General features: G+C 35.5%; 1 protein-coding gene across 1 annotated transcript; it reads left to right on the forward strand.

Annotated features, from left to right (window-relative positions):
* Positions 1-813: 813 nt before the first annotated feature.
* On the forward strand, positions 814-25,668 carry pdcd4b (programmed cell death 4b). Its single transcript, XM_056448072.1, has 12 exons — positions 814-888; positions 1,302-1,389; positions 2,498-2,800; positions 8,264-8,358; positions 8,438-8,551; positions 12,288-12,509; positions 17,431-17,528; positions 17,611-17,728; positions 20,346-20,453; positions 21,589-21,699; positions 21,780-21,919; positions 24,983-25,668. Exons 2-12 carry the CDS (start codon positions 1,347-1,349, stop codon positions 25,041-25,043), a joined length of 1,413 nt encoding a protein of 470 aa, XP_056304047.1. The 5' UTR covers positions 814-888; positions 1,302-1,346; the 3' UTR covers positions 25,044-25,668.
* Positions 25,669-25,959: the final 291 nt, after the last annotated feature.

Below are 25,959 nucleotides of genomic sequence, written 5' to 3' on the forward strand. Positions count from 1 at the left end.
ATATATATATATATATATATATATATATATATAATTTTATTTTATTATTATTTTTTTGTCTGTATTGAATTTTCTGATAATTTTGACAGTGTTCAGGTTATGTTTCATGCTCCAAATATTCACAAGTGCCTTATGAGTACATTAAAACTTATTTAAACACAATAGTAAGCCACTGTCTGTCACAATCCTATGCTTTTGCTTTTTATCATTGCTGTACACAGAGATTTTAGGGATACTTGAACTGGACCATGTTTCTAATATAACATTTGTTTTTAAAAAGGCTGAGTGTGCTACAATGCTAGTAAATTGCTGGAATGACTCTTGAAAACATTTTCTCCTGCTGTTTTGTATTCTGTTAATAATAGCATACCATTTTCTGGAAGACAAATCTGTATGGTTATTTTTTCGATTGCGTCGATGCAAACATTAAATAAACATTTTGGAAAATGAGGTTGTCTGATATGAATTATATGAAAAGAATGACAAGCATGTCTAGGCCTGTACATGATTAAAAACGTCTTTTACACATTATGTTTTAGAAATGGGTCAGTTAAATAACCAAAGAGCAAAGAATATAACAGAGACTGAGTTCATCCTCATCCATGCGCAAAGTATTATATAATAGTATATAATGACATCACTTCTGTTACGGCAAACATCGTCGGGCGACGGAATTTCACGAACATCACCGAAGGCTTCATAGAAAACACGAGAAAACCAGCCTCACTGAACTAAATTCTCATTGGTCGTTTTTCCAACCCCCTCTATTATTCTGGCCAATCAGAGAGCTCGCAGAACAGCATTACACTATCTAGTTGCTGGGCAGAGAACACAACATCAACATCAGCGAAGAGAGTGCATTTGAACTTGGACTGCGCGATAAAGCAGGTTAGTAGGATTTAATCCATACCGACTGGTTATTGTTTCAGAATAACTTATTATGCGATATTTAAACACCTTGTCTTAGCACTGTGCTTCAGATTAGGACAAAACACGGGGTTTTCACTGCTCGTCCACAGGCTTTGTTTATGTTTACGTTGCACGCAACGCCATACGTTAAATGCGTGCTCTACATCAAATATAAAACACTTAGCATAAATTTAAGCATTTCTTTATAAGAATACTTTCTTTTAAAGACTGTTAGCCTCCTGTCTGTATGTTAATGCGATCCATTCATTGTAACAGGCTTGTGGACGAGCCAGATGGACGCTGCTGATTGGAGCAGCTGTCTTTTCATTTCTTACAAAATGTGCGTTACAAAGACATTAGCATATTAACGTTCATATTTTTTTGGGTTTTAGGTGCTAAGGCACATTTCTTAAGCTCCAAAACTAAATTTCCCAACCATGGCAACTGATTGTGAGGCATGGCTGAATGCTAACCCTGTTGGTAAGTTCTAAGTTCATTATTATTGCGAAATTTACTGACTTTGTCATATTAAATGTGTATTTGAGGACTATTTGACCTTCTGTTTGTATTTTTGGCATTGATAAGCCTTAGTGGATTCTTCAAGGTCAAGACTAACAGTTTTTTACTGTCTCAGTGGAAAACAAAATCTAAACTGTAAACCATTGTTCATTTCCCCCTTTATGTTTAGTCTGCAATAATAGTGTGTTCACACTTGTCAAGAAAACGGGCCTCAGTCCACTTCTAAATTAACCCTGTTGTGGTTCAGCTGAATTTTGAATGCATCACAGACCATCAAGTTAACCAAAAATAGGTCATGATGTCACACAAGATGCAACCATAAACAAAAAGACTATAGTAACAGTGTTGGCTGTTATAGTTTAATGCACTCGTCTTCTTTCAGCAGAACTCTTTTTATTTTTTGACTACTTGTGTGACTTCTCTAACTGACACACACAAGCACATTTAAACCAGTACACAGAAATGTTTCGGATGGCATTGCTAAACGAACAGTTCAACAGTGTGAAATCTATTCAAACCAGCTCCAATTAGGCATGGGCTGGTATTAAGATTATGACGGTATGATAACCTTGGATAAAAATATCACAGTTTCACGGTATTATGATTCCTGCTCTGAAATAGGCTATTTTTAAATGTTTGGGTAAAAAAACTAAAACTTTTTCTACTTTGAACACAACATGTTTTATTTTGAGAAACATTTAAAATATTTTAGAACAGTAAACATCTCAAGCTAAATAATTCAAGTAAATCCCAGATTTCTTTACAATTTAAAACGGCATCTTTGGATATCTTGTCTGCTGGAGATTCCGTTGTACTTTAAAAAAAAAAAAAACATAAAAAAAATCTTTCATATACCATAGGAATGGTAGAGCAAAAAATCTTGGCGGTTTTAAAACCTTGACTTTTCCAAACCATGGTATATCTTGAAAATGGTTAATGTCCCATGCCTAGCTCCAATTATATATTTTTGCTGTTCAACACCAAATGAACTAACTGAATTAAACTACAAGTGTGAATACAGTTGATGCAGTTTGATGCATTTTCATCCAAATGCTGTCGTCATCCACAGAGGCCGGAAATCTTAGTGATTCCTTCCCCTCTGGGGACGAGGACAGCACCTTCACTGCAAATGTTAATACTGAGATAAATGGAAACTGGATATCGGCCCCCACCGGCACCATCCATGAAGCCAGACTCAAGGCCAAGGTAAAGAGACGTCTAAGAAAAAACTCCTCCCGGGACTCAGGCCGGGGCGACTCGTTGAGTGATAATGGCGAAACGGTCAGGTCTGTGGTTCCACCCACAAGCCCAAAGGGCAAACTGCTTAACCGGAGGTCGAGGACGGGCAAGGGACGAGGCTTGCCAAAGAAAGGTACTAATGTTTTTTAATAATATTTTTCCTTTTGGTGTGGCAAGACAGAATCTGTGGACTTTTTTTGTTGTTATTTCTGCTTAGAATTTTGTAAAAAATATCAGTGGGTATGTTCAGAATTATTTTGAGAGTATAGGATAAATAAAAAATACACTTTAATAAAAATAAAAGTGTAACGTAAACGCGCATACAGTTACATAAGTAAATAAATTGACTTCATGGGAGGACCAACAATCTGTTTTCTGCAGCCACAGATTATGTATGGGCCTACTTATAGCCAGTTCACCAAAAACGATCCACACCAGCAGATGAAACATTCAGTTTATTTACAACACAAACAGTTCCATAGTTTGCCTCTTCATATTCCTGATATGTTTTCAAAGGCTCGGTGAAATCAATAAAAATGAAATAAAAGTGTTTTTAGTTGTTCATATCAATAAGCTAGTGTGCTCCAAAACAGTGACAAAATTAGCTTTTAGAACATTTAAACATACAAATCTCCACTTCTGACAAAATGAATCAATGTTTATTTGACCTCAGGTCATACTTAAGTTTCTCATCAGATCTTCTTTTAAGATGCCATTGCTCATGCTGAAATCAGTCAAAGAGCAGTCAAACCAACCACTTAAACACTTTAAAATATGACAAAACAATGCCCTAATGATATGAGAATGTGCTCTTTATTTATGCTCATTGCTGCGTCCCATTTCACCTACTTATCCTGGGTCATGATAGTATATGTACTTAAAAAAAACAGGCATTTACTTTTGAGTGTGTAACAGCGGAGTATATAAGCCATAAACACTTTAAAATACATAGCATTCTTAAGGTTATTTAGATTCTATAATTTGATGTTAAAAAGGTAAATGTCCTATCATATATATATATATATATATATATATATATATATATATATATATATATATATATATATATATATATACACAATTAAATGTCCTATTAGGAAAATGCCCAATTATAAACTTTGACACCAGTGAGGTACAATGTAAATATCATTGTAAAATGGCTTTAACGTTAATTGAATATATATTGCAATGGCAAAAATTATTAAGGTCATCTCCAAGATAAGTCTGTATATTGATTATTGTGACAGGCCTAATTGTAACATACTATGATTTGGACATGCTAAAGAGAGTCGCACACCAGATGTGCTGTGACACGGCACGCACATGACAGTTGGAAGTATCGCACACTGGAAGCGCACATTTGAATGCTATTTAATATGAAACTATTCAGATGGTGCAGCAGTGTACTGAGTCATAGCTGGGGGCCGTGGACAGCCACTGACTTGCGGCGCTGGTGTGTGTATCCTGATACAAATCTATGTTTAGAACGCTAAAATGCATGGCGCATCGTGTTTCAGAGCGGCGCATCTGGTGTGCGACCCCTATTCTTCTATTTTTTAATTTTATTTTAGATGGATAGCATGCGAATTGGGATGCAGCAAATATTATTGTTTCTTTATTTAAAATTTGATAGAATTTGTGAATTTTTTTGGATGTTTAGTGCATATGATCGTCAGTAGGATCGTCAAAATGTATAATTTCAGTATCGATATCACAATGTGATCCTTCGCAATAGTCACATCGCGAGAATACATAATGTTGAATCTGGATTTTAATTAATATTAATATCATTTCGCTTGTGTTTTTTTTAAGACTGTGATTGTGTGAAGATTTTGAAAACATTCAAGCTTTTAGTTTGTAACTGACAAATAATTTAAAAAACTACAAATTTTATTGAATTAATGTAAAACGAATAATTACATTTGATTATTCAATTACTGTATAGCTGAATACAGTTTTACTCCTCGGAAAACAGAGCAATGTTTAATTTGTGTCTTTATTTAATTGATCTATGCTTGTAGATTTGTTTCTTATATTTTAGGCATATGCACTACCCTACAGAATCATCCCAATCGATTTTTGCGAATAGTTATGAATTTAATCCAGTGAAATTGTGTTCGTATTTCAATAAACTGAATATCATAGAATTAAAAATCTTGCAATGTTAGATTTTTCCAATATCGTGCAGCCCTAATCTTTATGATCATGTTCTCAGAACACATCAATTGCTGACTTGTCTGCTTAGCATAATGTTTTAGACAATTATACAGTTAATAGTTATTATATAAACGAGTCTTTACTAACACACATGAGTAACCAAACTCCACACACATAAAATTATAACAGACGGTCACTCCCATTCATTTAGTTATTGTTTTTCCCAGTGGAGGTCCATTGTCGGGTCAACACCCCTGAGTGCAGCAGACCTGAAATGATTTGTAAAAGAAACGGCTTACATGCTGGCTGACTGAGTGTGTATATACAAGTACGCTATATGCTAGCTCGCTTGCATAATGCCAAGGCTGCAAAACAACAACTCAACTGGCTTTGTGTCTGACAGTGACCATTTAATCGTCTAGATGAGATTTGAAGTGTTTTAGCAGAGATTATCCTGACCTTTCTGCCTCCCCCATCACCCGCAAGATGACTTTATGGCACACTTCTCGTTTTTTCAATTTCCCTGTGATGGCAGAGGTGGTTTGGTAGTGTTACATAAGGGTTGGTTGAGTCCGTTCACAGAGTCCCTTTTATGTTTTTTTAGGTCCGATTCTTAAGTTAAAATGTAGTACGTTTGGATGTCATATATGAGGTTATCCATAGAGGGCTGAAAAGTGGATTATGGCATATGGACGGTCTTCTTTGGAAGCTTTGAGGTCAGTCTGAGCTGAAGCCAGGAGGGTTGTTTTTTTTGCCCATACACCATCTAATGCTGGGTTCAGACTACATAGTCTGATTTTAGCACAGTCCATTGGACCTAGAGTGTCTGGGAGATATGCAAACAACAATGTGCATCAGGATGCAAGAATGAGTTGTTTACATTAGGGCTGCATGATATTGAAAAAAAACATTGCAATGCTTTGTTTTTCTATGATATATATATCATTGCGACATCAATGCTGAAACGATATATTGTTCAGCCCTAGTTTACATATAGAATAGTAATGCATCGTAGTGGGCGGAAAATGACGCAATGTTTTTTATGCTTCAACATCCTATTTGAAAGCATTTTTTTTTTTTTTTTTTTTTTTTTTTTAAGTATGCTTGTGATATTGACCAAATTCTCTCATACACAGCTTTCAAATGTGGCAAAATGAAAGCGTGATGATGGTATTGTTGCTGCTTGGTGGAAATAAGGCCCTTTTACATCAAACACAAACGTTTTAAAAAAATCGTTCCTAATGAATTTAGACCAGTGTTTCTCAACCACGTTCCTGGAGGACCACCAGCTCTGCACGTTTTCCAAACTCTTTAAACAAACATATCTGATTCAGCTCATTAGCAGAGACATATGCAGTGTTGGTGGTTGTTCTCCAGGAACGTGGTTGAGAAACACTGAATTAGACCACAACTATAGACCTTTTTCTTCATTGCTGAACTTCCATTTACAGCATTTATCAACTGGAATTATCGATCTGAAAGTAACCTTTTGAGTGGCTTATGGACTGTTTTTGTGATACAAAACTTTATTTTGAAAGATGTGTGTTAAAGCTGTTATACTTCTGTCAGAATGATGTGGTTCAAGTGCAAGAAAAAAAAAAGTTCTCCTAATTCAGTGTCTGCCGTCAGATAAGATGTTGAAATAGCGTCAGTGTTCCCGACCTGTCAGCTGTTATCCTGTGCTCAGCAGGCTCTTCAATGCACACACATATCACACACAATACATCCCTGCGTTATAGAGCAAACCATATTAATGGTATGAAACTAATGTAAACCATGCAATTTTCAAAAAGCACCAATAAAAGTACATTACTGGACACTCTGCTGGCTGATATGCATGTTGATTCTAATCACGAGCCATTTAAGTTTCATTTAGTTTGTTTGTTTTGTGTAGTATTTACCACTAGGCATGGGCCGGTATATGTTTCTGAGGGTATGATAACCTTGGATAAAAATTTCACGGTATCACTGTATTGTGTTTGCGGCTGTAAAATAATTTCCTTTTAAATGTCCCATTTAACACAATATATTTAATTTTTAGAAAACATTTATAATATTTTGGAACAGTAAACATGTCAGGCTGCATAATTAAAATAAGCCATTCTACTATCTTCATTAGCTTCAAAAACACAGGCTTCCTTTCAACACATAAAAAACAAACAAAAAACTTTACGTGTTTTTTTACAAACCTTTACGAATGCCTTTCATTCCTATTAGATCGCATTTTTTAAATAATCAGTCCAGGAGGTGGCGCTGATCAACAGTAGTATTAGTTTTAAGACGTTAAAAGCAAGTAAAATAGATTAAAACTAACCTTTCAAAGCTGTTCACATATAACCCTTCATACGCATCAAGCTGCCGAAACGGAAGTTTGAAACATCCTGCTTACACGTACATGCAAAGTGTAATGAGTAATTTTGTGTTCTATGAAAAAGGTCTATAGCAATTTAAGATGAAGAGAAAAAAAACACCACTTCAGTAGTCATAAACCTGGATTCTGTAACCGATTTGTGCACATATCGCCATTTAAAAAAAAAAAAAAAAAAAAAAAAAAAAATATATATATATATATATATATATATATATATATATATATATATATATATATATATATATATATATATATATATATATATATATATATTTATATATATATATATTTATTTATTTATTTATTTATTTATTTATATTTATACATGTATGTACTATGTAGATTTACATTTATTGCAGCAATGTGTGTGACTTTTTCTAAACACTGATGGCTAGGAAAAAAACTTTATTCTTGGAAGTAGCCACACATGATGTGTTCCTGGGAGATTATAGCATGGGATTTCACAGAGGAACTTTGGATTTAGAATTTCTAGATGAACAGATCATCTTTTTTATTTTTAGTTATGCAATTATTCTGAAAAATGTTGGAAGAAGCAGCCGTTGACATCCATATTGGAAACCAAAAATAGTTTACCATGGAAGTCAATGGCTGTTTTTTTCCAACAGTCTTCAGTATATCTTCCTTTGTAGTCAAAAGAAACTGAATATAGTGTATAAGATATTCATACAGATTTGTATTGGAATGAAAGTTTATCTAGTAGAACCTGTACTAGATAATCATAGTTATAGCATGCTAAGCCTTTCACCAGTTTGGTTAGATTTGGTTTCTGTTTCAGGTTCAGTATCAGATTAGCTTTTGTGGTCAGAGCCCTGCACGAATCGAGAGATGATGTCATGCTGCTGTGATTTAAAGGGACCTGACTCTGTTTTGGGGAATTATTTCATACTCATGGACAACCTTATGTGGTTAGCATGACGATAACGTGGACCGTATGCACTTGAACTGGCTGAAGCAGAAGCCACAGTTTCTGTTCTGCTTTCTGCCTTTCTTTCCTTCCAATACCTCTGTTATTTTGTGTGTTGAAAAGTATGTGTATTGCTTGTGTAGGTGGTGCTGGGGGTAAAGGTGTTTGGGGAACGCCTGGAGAAGTTTATGGCGAAGATGAAGTCGACTATAAAGATCCCAATTACGATGCAGAGCAGGTACGACCCACATAATAAGCTTGCTTTCAGTTCATAACCAATAAACCGGCACGTTATCGATTAACCTTTGTGTGTCCAGGAAAATTGCGTATACGAGACGGTCGTCCTTCCACTGGATGAAGAGGCTTTTGAGAAGACGGTCACTCCTATCGTTCAGGAGTACTTTGAACACGGAGATGCTAATGAAGTGGCGGTGAGATTATGACCCCCATTGCCCGTTCATATCTAATCATTAAGCTTGTTTATGTGCATACCTATGTGCTGATAAGCAGCCCAGACAGAATCTGCTGACTTGTTTAGCTGTTTCTGTGCAGTATTTGGTTAATATTTATGCAAAATGATATTTAGAGTATTGGATCTGAAAACTTGACAAATAATAATTAAAAACTTTTTTTTTTTTATTAACTTGTTTAAAATATTAACATTTACTTAACAGGTTTTAAGTTTTACAATGCAAATCCATTTACAAACACTTATTTGTAAGCAAAGCATGTCTCTTATATACATGGTGTCTGCAGGGTCTTAAATTTCAGTAACAAAAAATATTAGGCCTTAAAAATCCTTAAATTCACTGAAATATGGTGTTAGGGCTTAAATACTTTTAAGAAGGTCTTGATGATTTTTCTTTTTCCATGTAAAGCTACAACCAACAATCTAGCTGAAATTTAAAAATATGGTTTAATTATCTTACATCCTTACAATGGACCCTTTTCACATTTCTGGGTTTCTCAGTAGTGGAAGACGTCATAGCTGGGTAAACTTAGAGCGCAGTGAATGTGAGAGTACAAGGAAAAAAAAGTTTTTTTACAATCCTATTTGCTGACATAATAAAAGAAATCTCCACAATGGTGTTATCCAGACTTTTAGAAAAAGAAAATAGTAACCGCAACCAGAGAGAGAGAGAGAGAATAACATCAAATTTACTCTCCGCCCCATAGATGCTGCATTATAAACACCTCGCATAAGCGGTGATTTGTTTGTTTTTTTTATTGTAATTTTACGCAAAGATTATATACATGCATAAATACATATAAATGTTCATTCATTCATTTTCTTTTCGGCCTTTATTAATCTGGGGTCGCCACAGTGGAATAAACCGCCAACTTATCCAGCATATGTTTTACCCAGCGGATGCCCTTCCAGCTGCAACCCATCACTGGGAAACATCCATAAACACTCATTTACACACATACAGTATTGACAATGTAGCTTACTTAAAAAAACTTAACTGTAATAAGTTTATTACAGTTTTTAAAACTTGTCTCTTTATTTTTTTTTATTATTTTTTAAAGAAAAGTTATGGTAATAAAAATATGTATGTATATAACTAAAGTTTGCTTGTTTCGACACATTTAAAATGTGTTGCTAATAAATAACTGAATTTTTATTTTAATGGGGCAAGTAAGAAAAAATTCACTGGTCATTACAAAAAATCCTCACGCCCGATTCACACATGGCTTGAGCATCAACACTTCACAGAGGGCATGTTTAAAGTTGGGGCTGACGCGATCGTCATAGCAGCGTCAGCCAATGAAATTAATCAGAAATCGGCTACTGTCTGAGCTGGTGTGTTTGCATACAGTGATCTGATTGGCTGACACTTCTATTGGCGCTTGAAAAGTTGAGAGTCTCAACTTCTTCAGCGAGCAACACCACTGAAGCAGCGCAGATGGACCCACAATTCAGTTCGGCAACGCTTGCAGTTCGGCATTCAAATTGAATGGAAATCGTTGAGGCTGAGGCCCCATGTGAATGGGCCGTTAGCGTTTTGCCCTCTAAAAGTCTGAACATTCATTCATAATGGTCTTAAAAATGTCTTAAAGTTTTAAATTGGAATTTGTGAAACCTGCAGAAACCCTGATATAATACATCCACTAAAAGACATTACATTACAAATTGTTTTGCGCACAAATCATTTAAAGGTGCCAAAGAGTGCATTGATTCAGATATTGAATTGTTCTCTGATTACAGCATAGTAGGTGTGTCCTAGGCAAGGTGCGAATTACAGGAGGGTCTGACCCCCCCAATTAATGCTTGCTCCTCCTTGAAGGATGTGAAAACATAATTAGGAGGCCACTCTTCTAAATAGAAAGAATTAGTTTGCTCTGATCTGCACCTTAAATACTGATATTACTAATTAAATAATAGAACATATAAAGGACCACCCTTTTAATGCATTATACCACTTTGAATGCATAATCAGAATGCACTCACTATCACACAAAACACTGAAAACTTAAATATGTTGCATTAATAAAATAGATATCATTTAATTTGGTTCACTGACCATATTTGGGGTGGTCATGAATATTAATAAGCTCTGCTTTGCTGCAGCTTGTCAGTGCCTGCTCACACACACACACACAGCGATGTACTATGAAATGCATCCATGCTAAATATTTGAACAAACAGAGTAGATGTCTTGTCAAATCGCAATCGTTTCACCAGAAGTGGAGATGATGTTCACATTAGGAGCGAGTGAGCTATCTGTAGTGTGCAACTTAGTCTGCTCCTCCATTACTGTTGCTGAGATATGTGTTGGGGATGAAATATAGGATCATTTATGATTATACCTGACAAAAGAGACCAACAGAAATGTATTTAGATTTATATTTTGAAGCTTTAACACAGGTCTGGGCCAATAAACGATATTATATTGAATCGTGATAAAATATATGTCAATAGCAATGATAAGCTCTGGACATTTATTTTTTACTCTATATTGATCTAAGAGCCAATCACACAGCAGAAATGTGCAACAATGGGAATCTAAAAGTGTGTTGATGTTAGAGATATACCGAATTTTTGGCCACCGAAAATTTATCAGGCAAAAATATGTTATGCTATTTAATGGACCCTCTAAATTTCGTGGCTTTAGCCATTGTTGGGGTACTCTTTTAAATCTGGAAGCATTTCTTTATATTGAAATATATATTTAGTTATGGAAATAATGATCAAGTTTGTATTTTTGCCATATCGCCAGCCATAAATTAACGTAAATGAAAGCAACCAGGAGATAATATAAACCTAAGCATAAACTGATGAGTTTTATAAAATGTATTCCCATTCTTTCACTTCTGAAAAAATCACAGCAACAGCTGAGTGATATGACGCAATGCATAAACGTGCATTAAATGCTTATATTCAGCATTTTACATGTCTGTTGCCTCATTATAAACAAATGTCAAATTTCACAATATACACTTTAAATTAGCAAAAGATTATTACATGTCATATATTAGAGTATTATGCAGATTCTACCACTAAAATCTATTTCTACTATACTACTATATCTATTTCCTTCTCTCCTGTAAATAATTTGCTTTGTCTGGATGCCCTTAAAGTTTATGGAGACAGATCAGTAATACTAGATCAATAATACTTTTTACAAAATAAAATTCATACATCCACAACACAATTAACATTTACAAAATCAAATTCGTAAATTCAAAACACGATTCAAAAATATGCAAATCCAATTTATACATTTAAAATGCAATTCAAAAATACACAATCCAATTCGTAAATTCAAAACAGTGTCAACTGACAGTTGGAGGGGTGTGGTTAAGTATGTTAACCCCGCCCAATACCTCAGACATACCAAATCTGAGAATTTAACTGAAAACAAACAAGTGCATTTTCAGATTTCAGTTTTAAATTACAAGGGCAGACTTTTTTCTTAATGAAATTGATGAATTGTTCACCACAAAACTAGCAATGTGAGCCAACCAAATCAATATGGTCAATATAGTTGATTTCATGTGTACTTCAAATCTTCAGTATGAATGTGTCTCTGTCACATTTCACACATGCGCTCTTTAATAAACCCACAGTTAAATGTGTTTAAAACGTAAACGCATTCAATGTTACGCAACCCTGTGTGAGTAAACATCTGTATTGTCTTTCTCTCTCTCTCTCTGTTCGCTCAGGAACTGCTTGCTGAGCTGAATCTGGGCAGCATGCGTGGCGACGTGCCCATGCTAGCTGTGTCGCTAGCGCTGGAGGCTAAAGCGAGCCACAGAGAACTGACGTCTCGTCTGCTGGGTGAGCTCTGCGGTCGAGTGCTCACCGCCGGCGACGTCCAGGCCTCCTTCCACAAACTGCTGAAAGAACTGCCCGACCTGGTGCTGGACACGCCTGGAGCTCCACAGGTAACACGCTAATGCTAGCATACGTCAGTCTGAGCTGTTTATCACTGTTAATATTGCACATGCATGGTGGAATTATTAAGACCCATAAAGATACGTATTAAATGTTCAAATATGTTAGCGTTTTATAGTTTACTTACTATTTTAGACTATTATAATGTTGTTGTTTTTTTTTGGTCACACTTTACAATTGGAGTTCATTGGGTAATGTATTTACTAACATGAACCAATTATAAACAATGCCTATACAGCATTTATTAATCATAGTTCAACATTTACTAATGCATTATTAACATTCAAATTCATGCTCATTAACTTTAGTTAACATGAGTTAACAATGAAAAACTATATTTTCATTAACTAACATAAATGCTGTAATAAATGTATTGTTTATTGTTTGTTCATGTTAGTATATGCATTAACTAATACAACTTTATTGTAAAGTTACTTTTTATTTCTAAAAATTATAAATATTTTTAAACGCGATTCTCCAAAGAGCAAATAAATATTTATTTTTAAGAAAAAGCCAAGTATTAAGATAATTGTGCTAGTATAGTATTATTGAAAATCAAATAATACATGCATATAAATACATGTAATGAAAGAAATCACTCATATTAAGTGTACTGACACTTTTAATCATATTATTTTTGTATTGTACGAATATACGTGATATAGTTAACAAAAGTAGTATTTTATTGTTGTACTAAGTAACCTGTAATAATATTATTTACTTTATTATTATGCTATTGGCAATGTGATGGAAAATGTAGACCAGGCTGACAGGAATGATTTGTAATATTTATGATCTAAAGATACTATTTTAAGTATTTTATAATAATGCTATTTGAATCATTATAAGGGTATAATTATATAAACATACTATTATTCTTTATGACATTTTTCTAATATTTATATATAGTTTTGTAGATCTTGTCATCTAAAATTTTATATTATTAAGTATTTACTTTGTCAATTTTAATCATGTAATCCATTTCCAAATCACATTGTTATATAATATAATACAATAAGAAAATTTTATATAATTTATAGCTGAAATATACATTTAGGTTAGTCTTGGATAACTTTGCCAAATAATAAAAATATAAATATTTAATTAACACTAATATTCAATATTAATACAGTGGCAAATACAAAAAACTGTATTTACAGTTTTCATAGATTTCATGCTGTAAATTAAATGAGTTATTTTATAAGGTGTGGTATTTTTAGTGTCATGAGGTGGAAAAAAAGAGAACCAAACATGAGTTGGTTCATGATTCGCTGTAGTTGTGTTGCGTGTGTAATATGTGCAGTGTAACTTTTGTCCTAGTTCTTTGTCTCAGTGTGTTTGCTCTGCTGAAAGCTGCGGTTGACAATAAAAGCTCAGCGGCACAGCAGACGTTCAGCTGTTTCCTCTGCTTCATACAAATAGCAGAGCTGATGCTTTGTAAGTCAGTGTGCAGAATGCTGGATCAGCACTGCTCTACAAACACCTTCATCCATGATGAGCAAACGCTGCTCTTTACACCCAATGCACTAAAGCTGCGTTCGGATGGCAGACGTTTTGCATTGGGGACGTCTGTAAAAGCAACATCTCCACAGCTCCTCAGTGATTGTGTACATGCATTCAGATGAAGATAAATTTCCCTCACACATGGTAAAGAGCTATGGTTTCGACGCATTGATTCTGGGGTTTTCAAAATGCTTTGCTATTCTCTCTTGAATTAAGTCTAAGCTTATTAGAAAACTAGCCTAGAGCATCGTCTGTTGTTTAAAATCTAGCCTAGAGCGCCATCTGTTGTTAAAAGCTATCCTGGAGCACAGTCTGCTGTTCAAAAACTAGCCTAGAGCGCTGTTTATTGTTAAACTAGCATAAAGCACTGTCTGCTCTTTAAAAACTAGCATAGAGTGATGTCAGCTGTTAAAAGCATTGTCTGCTGTTAAAAACTAGCCTAGAGCATCTTCTTCTCTTTAAAAACTAGCCTAGAGCACAGTCTGCTGTTAAAAACTAGCCCAGAGCATCGTCTGCTGTTTAAAAACTAGCCTAGATCATCATCTGTTGTTTAAAAACTAGCCTAGAGCACCGTCTGTTGTTAAAAACTAACCTAGAGCACAGTCTGCTGTTTAAAAAAAAAACTAGCCTAGAGCATCGTCTGCTGTTTAAAAACTAGCCTGGAGCACCGTCTATTGAATCAGAATCAGTTTTATTGCCAAGTGTGCTTCACACACACAAGGAATTTGTTTTGGCTACAGAAGCTTGCAGTGTACATAAAGTGACAAGTGACAACACAAAATAAATATGAAAAAAAAAATTGTTTGAAAACTAGCCTAGACAACCACCTGCTGTTTAAAAAAACTAGCATAGAGCGCCGTCTGCTGTTAAAAACTAACCTAGAGTACCATCTATTACTTAAAAACTAGCCTAGAGCGCAGTGTATTGTTTAAAAATTAGCCTAGAGCGATGTCTGTTGTTAAAACTAGCCTGGAGCACAGTCTGCTGTTTAAAAACTAGCCTTCAATGACGTCTGCTGTTAAAAACTAGGCTAGAGCGCCATCTATTATTTACAAACTAGCCTAGAGCATCAACTGCTCTTTAAAAGCTAGCCTAGAGCATCGTTTGCTCTTTAAAAACTAACCTACAGCATTATCTGCTGTTAAACTAGCTTAGAGCATGGTCTGCTGTTAAAAACTAGCCTAGAGCACCGTCTATTGTTCGAAAACTAGCACTGCTATTAAAAACTAGCCTAGTGTGCTGTTAAACACTAGCATGCAGAGCCATCCGGTGTTAAAAACGAAGCTTACAATCGATTCAAGATAGAATAACGATGAGTTATAGAAATCAAAGAATTAATTTCTCGAATGATTTATTGCCACAGTTATAACATGATCATTCATGCGTTCATTAAGATGATTTTATTTATATGTGGGATCTTCAAATATGCCATGCGAGATCCTCTTTCCTGCAGATTTTAGCGTTAAATCCAAACTCTTGCTATTTCAAACAAATCATTTGCATCATCACTGAAAAGATCGCCATGACAACAGCCAATTACATTAAACTCGATTACAACACAAAAAGGCGGCTTTTACAGCTAATCATTGATTTTTAATGCACACGATTGCTTGGATTGAGCTCTTTTAGAAACTCTGATGTGGATTCGGACAGCAGTTAATTGGCCAGGGATTTTTACATGCAAAACGCGGAGGCTTCTTCCTGTAAATGGTGAAACTCCCTTGCGTCCTAACAAATCATTCTGAGGAACTTTAGCTTGTTTATGCTTTTAAATGTGCACTGTTAAGGATTTCACTTCCCATTTTGAATCTCGTGAAAGATGTTAGGTGTTTTTTTTTTTCTGTTTACTAGAGAAATGCTTTTGGTGGAAAATTATCAGTGATGTTTACCTGGAAATATGTATTTTTTTTATTCACAATTTTATTCCTATGACAGGGAGTAATATAAATGTATACAATCGACCAATATTATTTTAACACATTATTTACAAGTGTAATTTGAAAATGAATCTGTATTAATATAAGTATTTTATTATTCACCATGTAGTAAAGTATTATTGAAAATTACTGTTTAATAATATTTCATAGTACTATGTCCAACACAGGCTCATTGTGAATACATACCCAGTATAGATTTCTGAAGAGCGCGAATTTTGTAGCCAGAGGTATGTATGGCTGCATTTTGTCTTTAAAATGAACGCTACGGTGCGGTGTGACACCACTGACTGCTTACCTACGTGTAGGTGGCTTTTCCACTTTTACCAGTTTGTCCAGTGGCTTGCCATGTACGTTGGCAAACTTGAGACTCGGAGATGAGTTGACCCCAATGACAGGGTTTGAATCCGGTGAAGAACGGTTCCAGAAAGCAGGTAAAACACAAAAACAAAGGGCAAAAAAAATTAAATGAGTAAGTAACAGGATCAGAAAGTGGTCAAATCTGAAAAGATGCTAAAAGTGGGGCGGCTGCAAGAGCTTTCTTTTTTTGGATTGCTTTTGAAAACACTGTCTGTTGGGTTTAGGGAAGGGGGTGGGTGAAGTAATCGGTTAGTCAGTCAGTCGACAGCGGTCTTTGGTGAATTTACGAGAGAGCAGCAGGCGCAAATGGCACTCGGGAAAGACATTTGAGATCTGAAAAAGTGTACACAGTGGTCTCTGGTGGATTTGCGAAAACAAAAACTGCAAAAACAGCGTACCTCCTGGGACATATTTGGTGCGCTCCAGAAATGTATATAGGGGTATGTATCCGTAATGAGCCAGTGAAAACAAAAACTGCAAAAAACATACCTCCTAAGACGTATTTGGTGCTCTCCAGAAATGTATATAAGGGTATGTATCCGTAATGAGCTAGTGAAAACAAAAACTGCAGAAAACATACCTCCTGGGATGTATTTCGCGCTCTACAAAAATGTATATAGGGGTATGTACCTATAATGAGCCTGGGTTGACTATGTCAGTCATGAAAGAAATTTATATAGGCCTGTTTTACACGTGTGTGTGTGTGTGTGTGTGTGTGTGTGTGTGTGTGTGTGTGTGTTTTAAATAAAGTACAATTTGAGTATTTAACATTCATTTCAAAATTTAATTACAAAGCAAGACATGCATATGGGCCTATATTATTTATTAATTATAAAACAGATATTGGTTTGGAACTTTGTAAATTGGAAATAAATAGACCTAGAAACACATGATTTGTTGTTGTTCTTATTATTACTTTTATATTCATTCAGTTGTTATTTTATTCATGACAAAGTTTAAAGTTGATTTAAAATGTGAAATTTAAGCATAACTTCAAAAAAAGTCGTCTAGATCTTCATTAATTATAAATTAAGTATCTTTACGTTTTGTGTAAATAAAGTGTTCTCTCCCTCAAATGAAAATGCTTGATTTGCCCTTTGGTTTTGTCTCACAGATGCTCGGTCAGTTCATCGCTCGAGCCGTAGCAGACAGCATCCTCCCGAAAAGCTTCCTCGACGGCTACAAGGGACGAGTGGACTGTGAATATGCCAGGTACTGAAGCGCTCCATCTGCCCATCTCGTCTTTAGTCTTTAACACATTAGTCTGACGTTAGCTTGTGTGTGTTTTTCTCAGAGCTGCTCTGGATCGAGCCGCTGTGCTGCTGAGAATGAGCCGATGGACCGGCCTTCGCATCGACAGCCTCTGGGGCTCGGGAGGAGGACAGAGACCTGTCACTCAACTCATCAAAGAGGCAAGGACACGTCCACTCACTGCTTGCATCACCATTAAAGTCCACATAAACTAGACTTATGACGTATGATGTCGTTTTTCTAACTGAGATGGAATATTGAGTAGTTTTGTGTTCCTCGTTTTATCTTTCACTTGAAATCATGTGGAGGGGCGTGGCTTTGCATATTTCAAACTGGCATCATTAGAGAAGCACTGCTATTTCAGAATGGAAACAAATGATTTTGGTTAAAGATGATAAAAACAGTGGATCAACTTGCACCAATTAATTGTTCACATCAAGACTAATGTGCACTAGTAATATAAACATTGTCGTAATATAAACATTTTGATTTCATGTGGACTTTAAACTATAACCCTAACCTGTCGCCAGGTAATTTTCTCTTGATAAAGTGATAACATGCATGATATGCTTCAAAGCAGAATTCAGTGGCGCACATTGTCAAAACACATTGTTTTGTCACGATTGTTTTGTTTTTTGTTTGAGGTCGTGTTAATCTTTGTGTGTGAGTTATGTCTGTTTACATGTTAATTAATTTAGAAAAATTTCTTGAATTTATCACATGAGAATTTAGTAAAGAACACAAATGATTCTACTATAAATATTATTATTAGTTTGAAGGCAGATGAAATGGCGCTAATGTTTTTAACTGTACAGACAAACAAGAGAAACACCATCCCATCAGCCATGCAGTTAGAAGGATATTACATTGATTTACCAAGATATTTACATCAGAATATTTTTCACATAGACACGTATTAAATGAGTACAGAAATAAAATTATAGTGAATTGGCGTTAAGCCACATCATTTGTATTTATATTTATTGTATTCAAGCGAGTTTTTCAAAACGTTACCATAGAAATCTGTTCAAATTCACCATGGTAATGAGCTGCTATATATGCATGCATTTACATACGATTTTGATGATCTAAATCAGTGGTTCCCAAAGTGGGGGTTGGGACCCCCTGGGGGGTCACGGAACAATGACAGGGTGATTTCCAAAAATCAAATAAATTTGATTACACTATTAGAATTACCATATTTTATCCATAACCCACAGAAGATAAAAAAGTAGTTAATAGATGCATAAAAAAACAACAAAAATCAGCCTTTTTTTATAGTAATTTGTTTCCATTAGATTAACAGCACAGCAATAACGTCAGCTGCAACAGATGAGGTTAATATTAAATTAAACTAATTAAAAATGATTATAAAATGATATGGTTGTTAGACTTTTGTTTTTCTGTTGTCAATATGCTCATGTTTATATAGGCCTATTGTGTGCACAACGTTTGCATATTTATAACCAGAAGAGAGTGGGGGTCACGAGTCAATAGCTACGTTTCCATCAAAAAATGCGAATTAACTTTGTGTGAAACTGGATTATCGCATAAAAGATGTGCGAATAAAGCAGCGTTTCCATCTAACAAGTCAAAGCGAACAAAATTGTAATTTTGCCAAATATCAACAGTAAAAACGGAATTTGCTGTGATAAGAGAAGCTGCGTGAATCTTTTCTTCATTTAATAAATGACTTGCGCCTCAGAAAGCAATCCTGACATGCAGTGAACGCACGGTGGCTTTTGACGGCGTGAGACGCGGAGCACTGACACTGTTGATTCTGGAGGTCATTAATAATATATTAACAGTAATACTGAAATGGTTAAGGTGTTTTAGAATGACCAAAACAACATTTTACATGTTTTACATTGTGCTCAGCCTGCTAGTTTGTCCATACACACACATTTATATTCTTATAACAACATCACATTATCTTTTTTTAATGCGTATACTGGAATTTGTTCGGTAAAAGTGTTTCCATCGTAGTTTATGCACATCTTTTCTTATCGAATAAAAAGTTTATCCTACTCAGTTATGTGCATGTGTTTTTTATGCACATTTAAAAATGTATGTGCATCTTGGCGTTTCCATCAACCGTTTTTTTATGCACATCTCCAAAATGCACATAAAAATAGGTGGATGGAAACGTAGCTACTGGCATTGTTATTTTGGGGGTCGCGTGCTGAAATGTTTGGGAACCTCTGATCTAAATGTACGATTTTATGGATGACAGTGTTTAAGTTAAATAATAACCTAAATATATATCAGTACTTTTTTTCTGGTTATTGTTTTACTACACATAAATTAATAACTGTATTGGGTCCTCAACATCTGGGAAGAAAACCTGTTTCATGATTTGATCACAGCCATTTAAACATGGAGAAACTAAGAAATTAGTTTCTCTGTGAAGATTATTTTAAGGGGAAATAATGATTTTAGGTTTACTCAGAAATGGTTCTTATTATAAAAAGTTGTTCTTCAGATTTGTGAAATGTTCATGTTGACATGTATTTGTAATTTTACGACTGAACAAAGTAGTTTTTTTGTTTCTTCAACATTTGACTTGGGATAAATAAATTAAAAATCTGCCTTTTAAATAATTATTGATTGCTTAAAAAACTTTTATGTAAAACTTTTCTGTCCATCTTTCCCACCCTGCGATTATGTAACCTCACTCTTTGTGCGTGAAAGAGCAAACTGAGATTTTTTTTTCAGCACATTAAGCATCAGCCCACGTTCAGGCGGTAACTCTGGATTGCGTAACGCTTGTTTTTGCAGGTTAATCTCCTGTTGAAAGAGTACCTGCTGTCAGGAGACACAGTGGAGGCTGAGCGCTGCCTGAGAGAACTGGAAGTGCCACATTTCCACCATGAGTTTGTTTATGAGGTAAGTGCAATTGTTTTAGTAGACATTGTAGAAGAATATTAAGCTATTAATGCAAACGTTTTATGCAAAATACACTGCATTTTCTCAATGCAAAATTATGAAAATGCGCAGCATTTTTTCATAACGCAAACATTTTTATGAAAACGCGCAGCATTTTCTCATAACGCAAACATTTTATGAAAACGCGCAGCATTTTCTCATAACGCAAACATTTTATGATAACGCGCAGCATTTTCTCATAACGCAAACATTTTAAGAAAACACACTGCATTTTCTCATAATGCAAACATTTTACAAAAAACACGCAGCATTTTCTCGTAACACAAACATTTTACGAAAACATACTGCATTTTCTCATAGCGCAAACATTTTACGAAAACGCGCAGCATTTTCTCATAACGCAAACATTTTATGAAAACGCACTGCATTTTCTCATAACGCAAACATTTTATGAAAACGCACTGCATTTTCTCATAACGCAAACATTTTATGAAAACGCACTGCATTTTCTCATAACGCAAACATTTTATGAAAACGCACTGCATTTTCTCATAGCGCAAACATTTTACGAAAACGCTCAGCATTTTCTCTTAACAGACCGGGCTATTTAGGTTATAGTTATTTAGGCTAATAAAATACAAAAGACAAGGGAATCGGGATGTTAAAATAAACAAACAAAAAACTCAACTTTCAAAGATCACCTACAACTTCACTGAGCAATAGTCAAGACACAGCAGCGTCCGTCATGTTTTTGGGTCCTCATTTCCTGTGTGTTCTGCTCTTTTTGCATGTGTTGTGAGAAAATGAAGCACGTTTTCTTAATTTGTTTGTGTGGTGGGAAAATACAGCACCATTTTTTAAAATGTGTTTATGTTGTGACAATTTGCAGAACGTGTGCTGTCAAACAGATTAAGATCTTTTCCTAATTTGCTGGTGTTTTTGTAATCGCATGTGTTTTCTTAAATTGCAGCACATTAAGCTCTCCCGGCCACTGAGCGTTTTCTTTATATTACACGACAAAAAAAAAAAAAATCACAAAACTGACATGCATAGAAAAAAAAAGTAAAAAGTGAAAGGATGAACATGAGGCAGCTGATTAGTGGTTTTTATTAATGATGCTTGTGTTTTTCCTCAGGCAGTGATCATGGTGCTGGAGTCTACAGGCGAGCGGACGCTTCAGATGCTCCTGCAGTTGTTAAAGTGTCTCTGCTCCTCAACCATCATCACTGTGGATCAGCTGAGACGGGTATGAAGCGCCAGCTGCTGCTCATATTAAGTTACTGCAGCTAGAAGAGCATGTGTAATCTGAGCTCCTTCCTCTTGCAGGGCTTTGAACGGGTGTATCTGGACATGCCGGACATCAGTATCGACGTGCCGTGTGCCTATTCGATCCTGGAGCAGTTTGTGGAGCAGAGCTTTAATGCTGGAGTCATCGATAGGAAACTGCGAGACCTCTGTCCTAGTCGGTGAGTCAGAAAGTTTGTTTGTTTGAGTATTATTCGCCATTTTTGAAACAATGTTTTCTTTTTTTTTTCTGCATTCACAGTGGTTTTATTCCCCAAATATTATCTAGGGATCAGGCTTTGTCAATGAAAATAAAATGTGTGCACCCCCCCACCCCCCAAAATATGAGTTTGTCACATAATAAAAATAGGCAATGTCAGGTAGAGCCTTATAAGTCCATAGTGACTGGATATCATATAAAGGTGTTGTTATTATTACATCATTTATATAATGATTTATGTATTTTACTACATAATAATAATAATAATAATAAATGTTACAATGTATTAAAAACTGATACATTATAAACATAATATACTGTAATATAGACAAATGGTATTATAGAAAACTAAGTACTGTATGTAAATTACATGATCATTAAAAATGTACTTCTTAAGCAGTAAGTCAAATTATTGCATTGATTTATTATTATTAACAGTTTGTTAATGCATGTATTTTTATCATAGTTAGAGTTTAATACACAGTTGCAATTTTTCTTAATACCATTAAATTAATTTTCATTTAGTAGTTGTTGTTATAAATTATTTCTACATAATTGCAAAATAAAACTATGTTGTCATTCTAAAAAGGTTATTAATATATTTGGTTTTTGTAGTGTATACAATTGATATTCTAATTTTATGAGCATTTTAAGAAATATAACTGATTTATATTAGGGTGCTTTCACAGTAGCACTTTTGGTCCACACCCGGGTTCGTTTGATGTCAGAGTATGGTACGTATAGTGTAAACATGTCTTCTGAACGAACCGTACCCGAGTCCGCCTGAAAGACGTGGTCTGGGGTACAGTTCACGCGAACTCTGGTCCGGTTCACTTCTGAAATGAATGCAATCGTACCAATTAACGAAATTGAACCGCCAACTGTACAACAAACTTTAGTGTTCGTAACGTTCAATCGTGTGTGGTTTGTGTGTGCATCATGTACTGTACCTTGGTGACAAGCGGGACTGAGCCAGGGCAAACACAGTGATAATGTCTGCTTGTCTCCTCCAAGAATTGCTTCTGCAGACATCGCGTTATGTTCTGAAAGTTTATATTATTTTTGCAGCAGATAGACGCGAGTCGCTTTCTGTATGTCCAAAACCAAAAGATTCAGTAAAAGCAGAACAAGCGCGATGTGCGTACGTCTTTTCATTTTGGCGCTTTGCTTTCATGGCCGTCACCTAGCAACAGCCGTACACGCAACAGCAGCTTAATGACGCAAGTGTACCGGGGTTCAGAAGGAAAAAAAACTGTGTGAACGCAAACCAGCCGAGAAGGTGGCAAGGGGGCACAATCGAACTTTGGTATGGTCCAGGCAATTGAACCAAGTGTGAAAGCAGTGTAATATATTTTAGATAATAATAATAATAATAATAACAATGCTATATGAATATTATTTAACATGGTATTATAATAATACAATATTACTTGTAGCACATAAATATTAATACTGTTAGTTTTATCTATTTTATAAAAATATTTGTTGTTGTTGTTGTTGTTGTTGTTGTTGTTATATTAAATATTCTGTCAAATTCAATTCCTGGAGAGTCGCAGCCCTGCTGAGTTTAGTTTCAACCCGGCTCCAACACACTTACCTGTAGGTTTCAAACAAGCCTGAAGGACTCCAGTAGTTTGATCAGCAGTATTTAATTAGGGTTGGAACTAAACTGCTGAGCTGCGTCCCTCCAGGAACTGAGTTTGAAACCTGTGCTTTAAGGCAAGTCATTTCACTCAGCAGCCATCTTTGAAATGCCTCTCAGGCAGTATGCTTAGGTGTTTTGTCTGAATGGGGAAACATCAAATTCTCCTAAACTGTTAGTCAAGCTTATGATTACATTACATATTGGGAATCACTAATAAAATTAAACAACAACTGTCTCATGAGTTTCGTTTCTAAACGTTAGCATTTTTTCACAAAATCAGCATTTTTTTCAGGTTGTCCGAGCTAATGCGCATACACACTCGAAAAGAACGAGATCACGACACCAACCTCATTTATGGTCGTTATACACATTATCATCATCTGAATAGTGCTTCATCAGATCGCACTGCTCTTCTGAAGTAATCCACAACTTAGTCTTGATGGTGGATCTCCTCAAGAAATGACAGTGACTCTTGTTTACAAGTTTGTGCGGCATTTGAGTAGTCATGTCATGTGATGCGTGTTTGACGTGAAGAATTTTACCTTGCATTTGTTTCATACAGATTACAAAACAAAATTTTTGTTTAAGTGTAGTCGGTTTATTTAAAACTAGAGTTCAAGCTTTGTGAAAATATTTCTCATGTGTGTGAAGCAAGTATCCGCTGAGATTCCAGTGCATTTGTTGACCACAAAAACTGTCGTAAAAACGCACGTCTGGTCCGAGCTTCTCCCCGGAGAACCGTCTATAGCGATCGCTGATACTGGTACTAGTATGCGTGGCTTAATTAGCCAAATTGATTATTAGATTTTCCCCATTCAAAACTATTTGCTTGCTTAGTCGTGGCGTATGAAATACTCTTTCCCGGTCCAAGCTGCTACTCATTTGAAGAAAATGTTTGTTATGACCCCCTTTTAGCCCTATCACACATTAAAGTGAACTTTATATAAAATCATGGTGTACACATCAGTCTGGACATGCTACATCACAAACACCAATATTTTAACAATTATATATAAAAGTAAATCACTTTTCTGCCATCTGATAATAGGCATGGAGACATACAGTTTGATAGAGCGCTTGGACCTGGGAGCCACTTCGCGTGACACTTAACAGGCGGATTTGAGTGACCCGTCTTGTCTTCTAATTCTTTTTTTATAGTAATACATGTAGCAATAATGTATCAAATGTTATTTAATGTGCTACATTATCATCGTCGTTACAATGAAAATGGTAATATTTTACAATTAATATTTTAATAATATTTGGTAATATATTACAATCATTATTTTATAATAATAGTAATATAATATATAAAGTGATTATGTAATAAAGTATTATTAATAATGATGAACTGACCGATTTTCATTTGTCCTTGTTCAGGGGCCGTAAGCGGTTGATCAGTGAAGGCGACGGCGGGCACCTCAAACTTCAGAACTACTGATTTCACCAGTCCAACAAGCCCTTTCAGTGGCAGCTGCTCCAGCTTTAACACTCATCGGAGCTTCGTATTTCTTTCAAACTTGCTTGTATTTATCCTGAACAAACTTTCCTCCTGTCAAACAACACAATGGGACCCAAAAGCCTGGCACTTTGAAATATCTGAAGGAGAAATCAATCCCCTCCCCCCGATCCTCCTTCTGATGTGAATCGTATAAGCTAATACTCCTAAAAGTGCCACATTTCTGACTTAGTCATTCCATGTTTGTATTGCTAAGTTCACCGGCGCTCTTCTGTTCTCCAGTTAGCAGTGTTTCTAGAGGATTTCTGTATATAGCTTTATTAATGAGGGATTTAAGTTCTTTTTTTTCCCCCCTCCTCCTCCTCGGCTGCTTTTTGTAAATTGTGCTTGAGTTTATTTTGACTTTTCGAAGATGTCGTTTCTGATGGTCAGTGACAAAAGGACAGACCTGAGCAGATGTACAGCAGCGGGATTATTTCACGGAAGGATCCAGAACACTTATTTTTATATCTCGGTAGACTGGTGGATGTGAGATGTGCCGGACTTGCCTGCTATCTTTGTTTAAAATGGTTGACGGATAAATAATAATAAAAAAGATTTGTCGTCATCACTGACTCTACTAGTTCTTGATGGAATGATCTATAGCAGGGGTTCTCAAACTTGGTCCTGGAGGTCCGGTGTCCTGCAGATTTTAGCTCCAGCTTTTGCCTCAACACTACACATTCTAGAAACATCCTTGCAGGTTTAAGAGCTTGATTAGCTATCCCAGGTGTGTCTGATTAGGTATGGAGCTAAAATCTGCAGGACAAAAGACCTCCAGGACCATATCCACCAATCAGTCCATCCAGCCATGTCTGCCTGTCTATCTAGTCCATCCATACAGAATGGATGGAACAAT

Source organism: Danio aesculapii, chromosome 22, assembly GCF_903798145.1.
Source record: "Danio aesculapii chromosome 22, fDanAes4.1, whole genome shotgun sequence".
Lineage (NCBI taxonomy): Eukaryota > Metazoa > Chordata > Actinopteri > Cypriniformes > Danionidae > Danio > Danio aesculapii.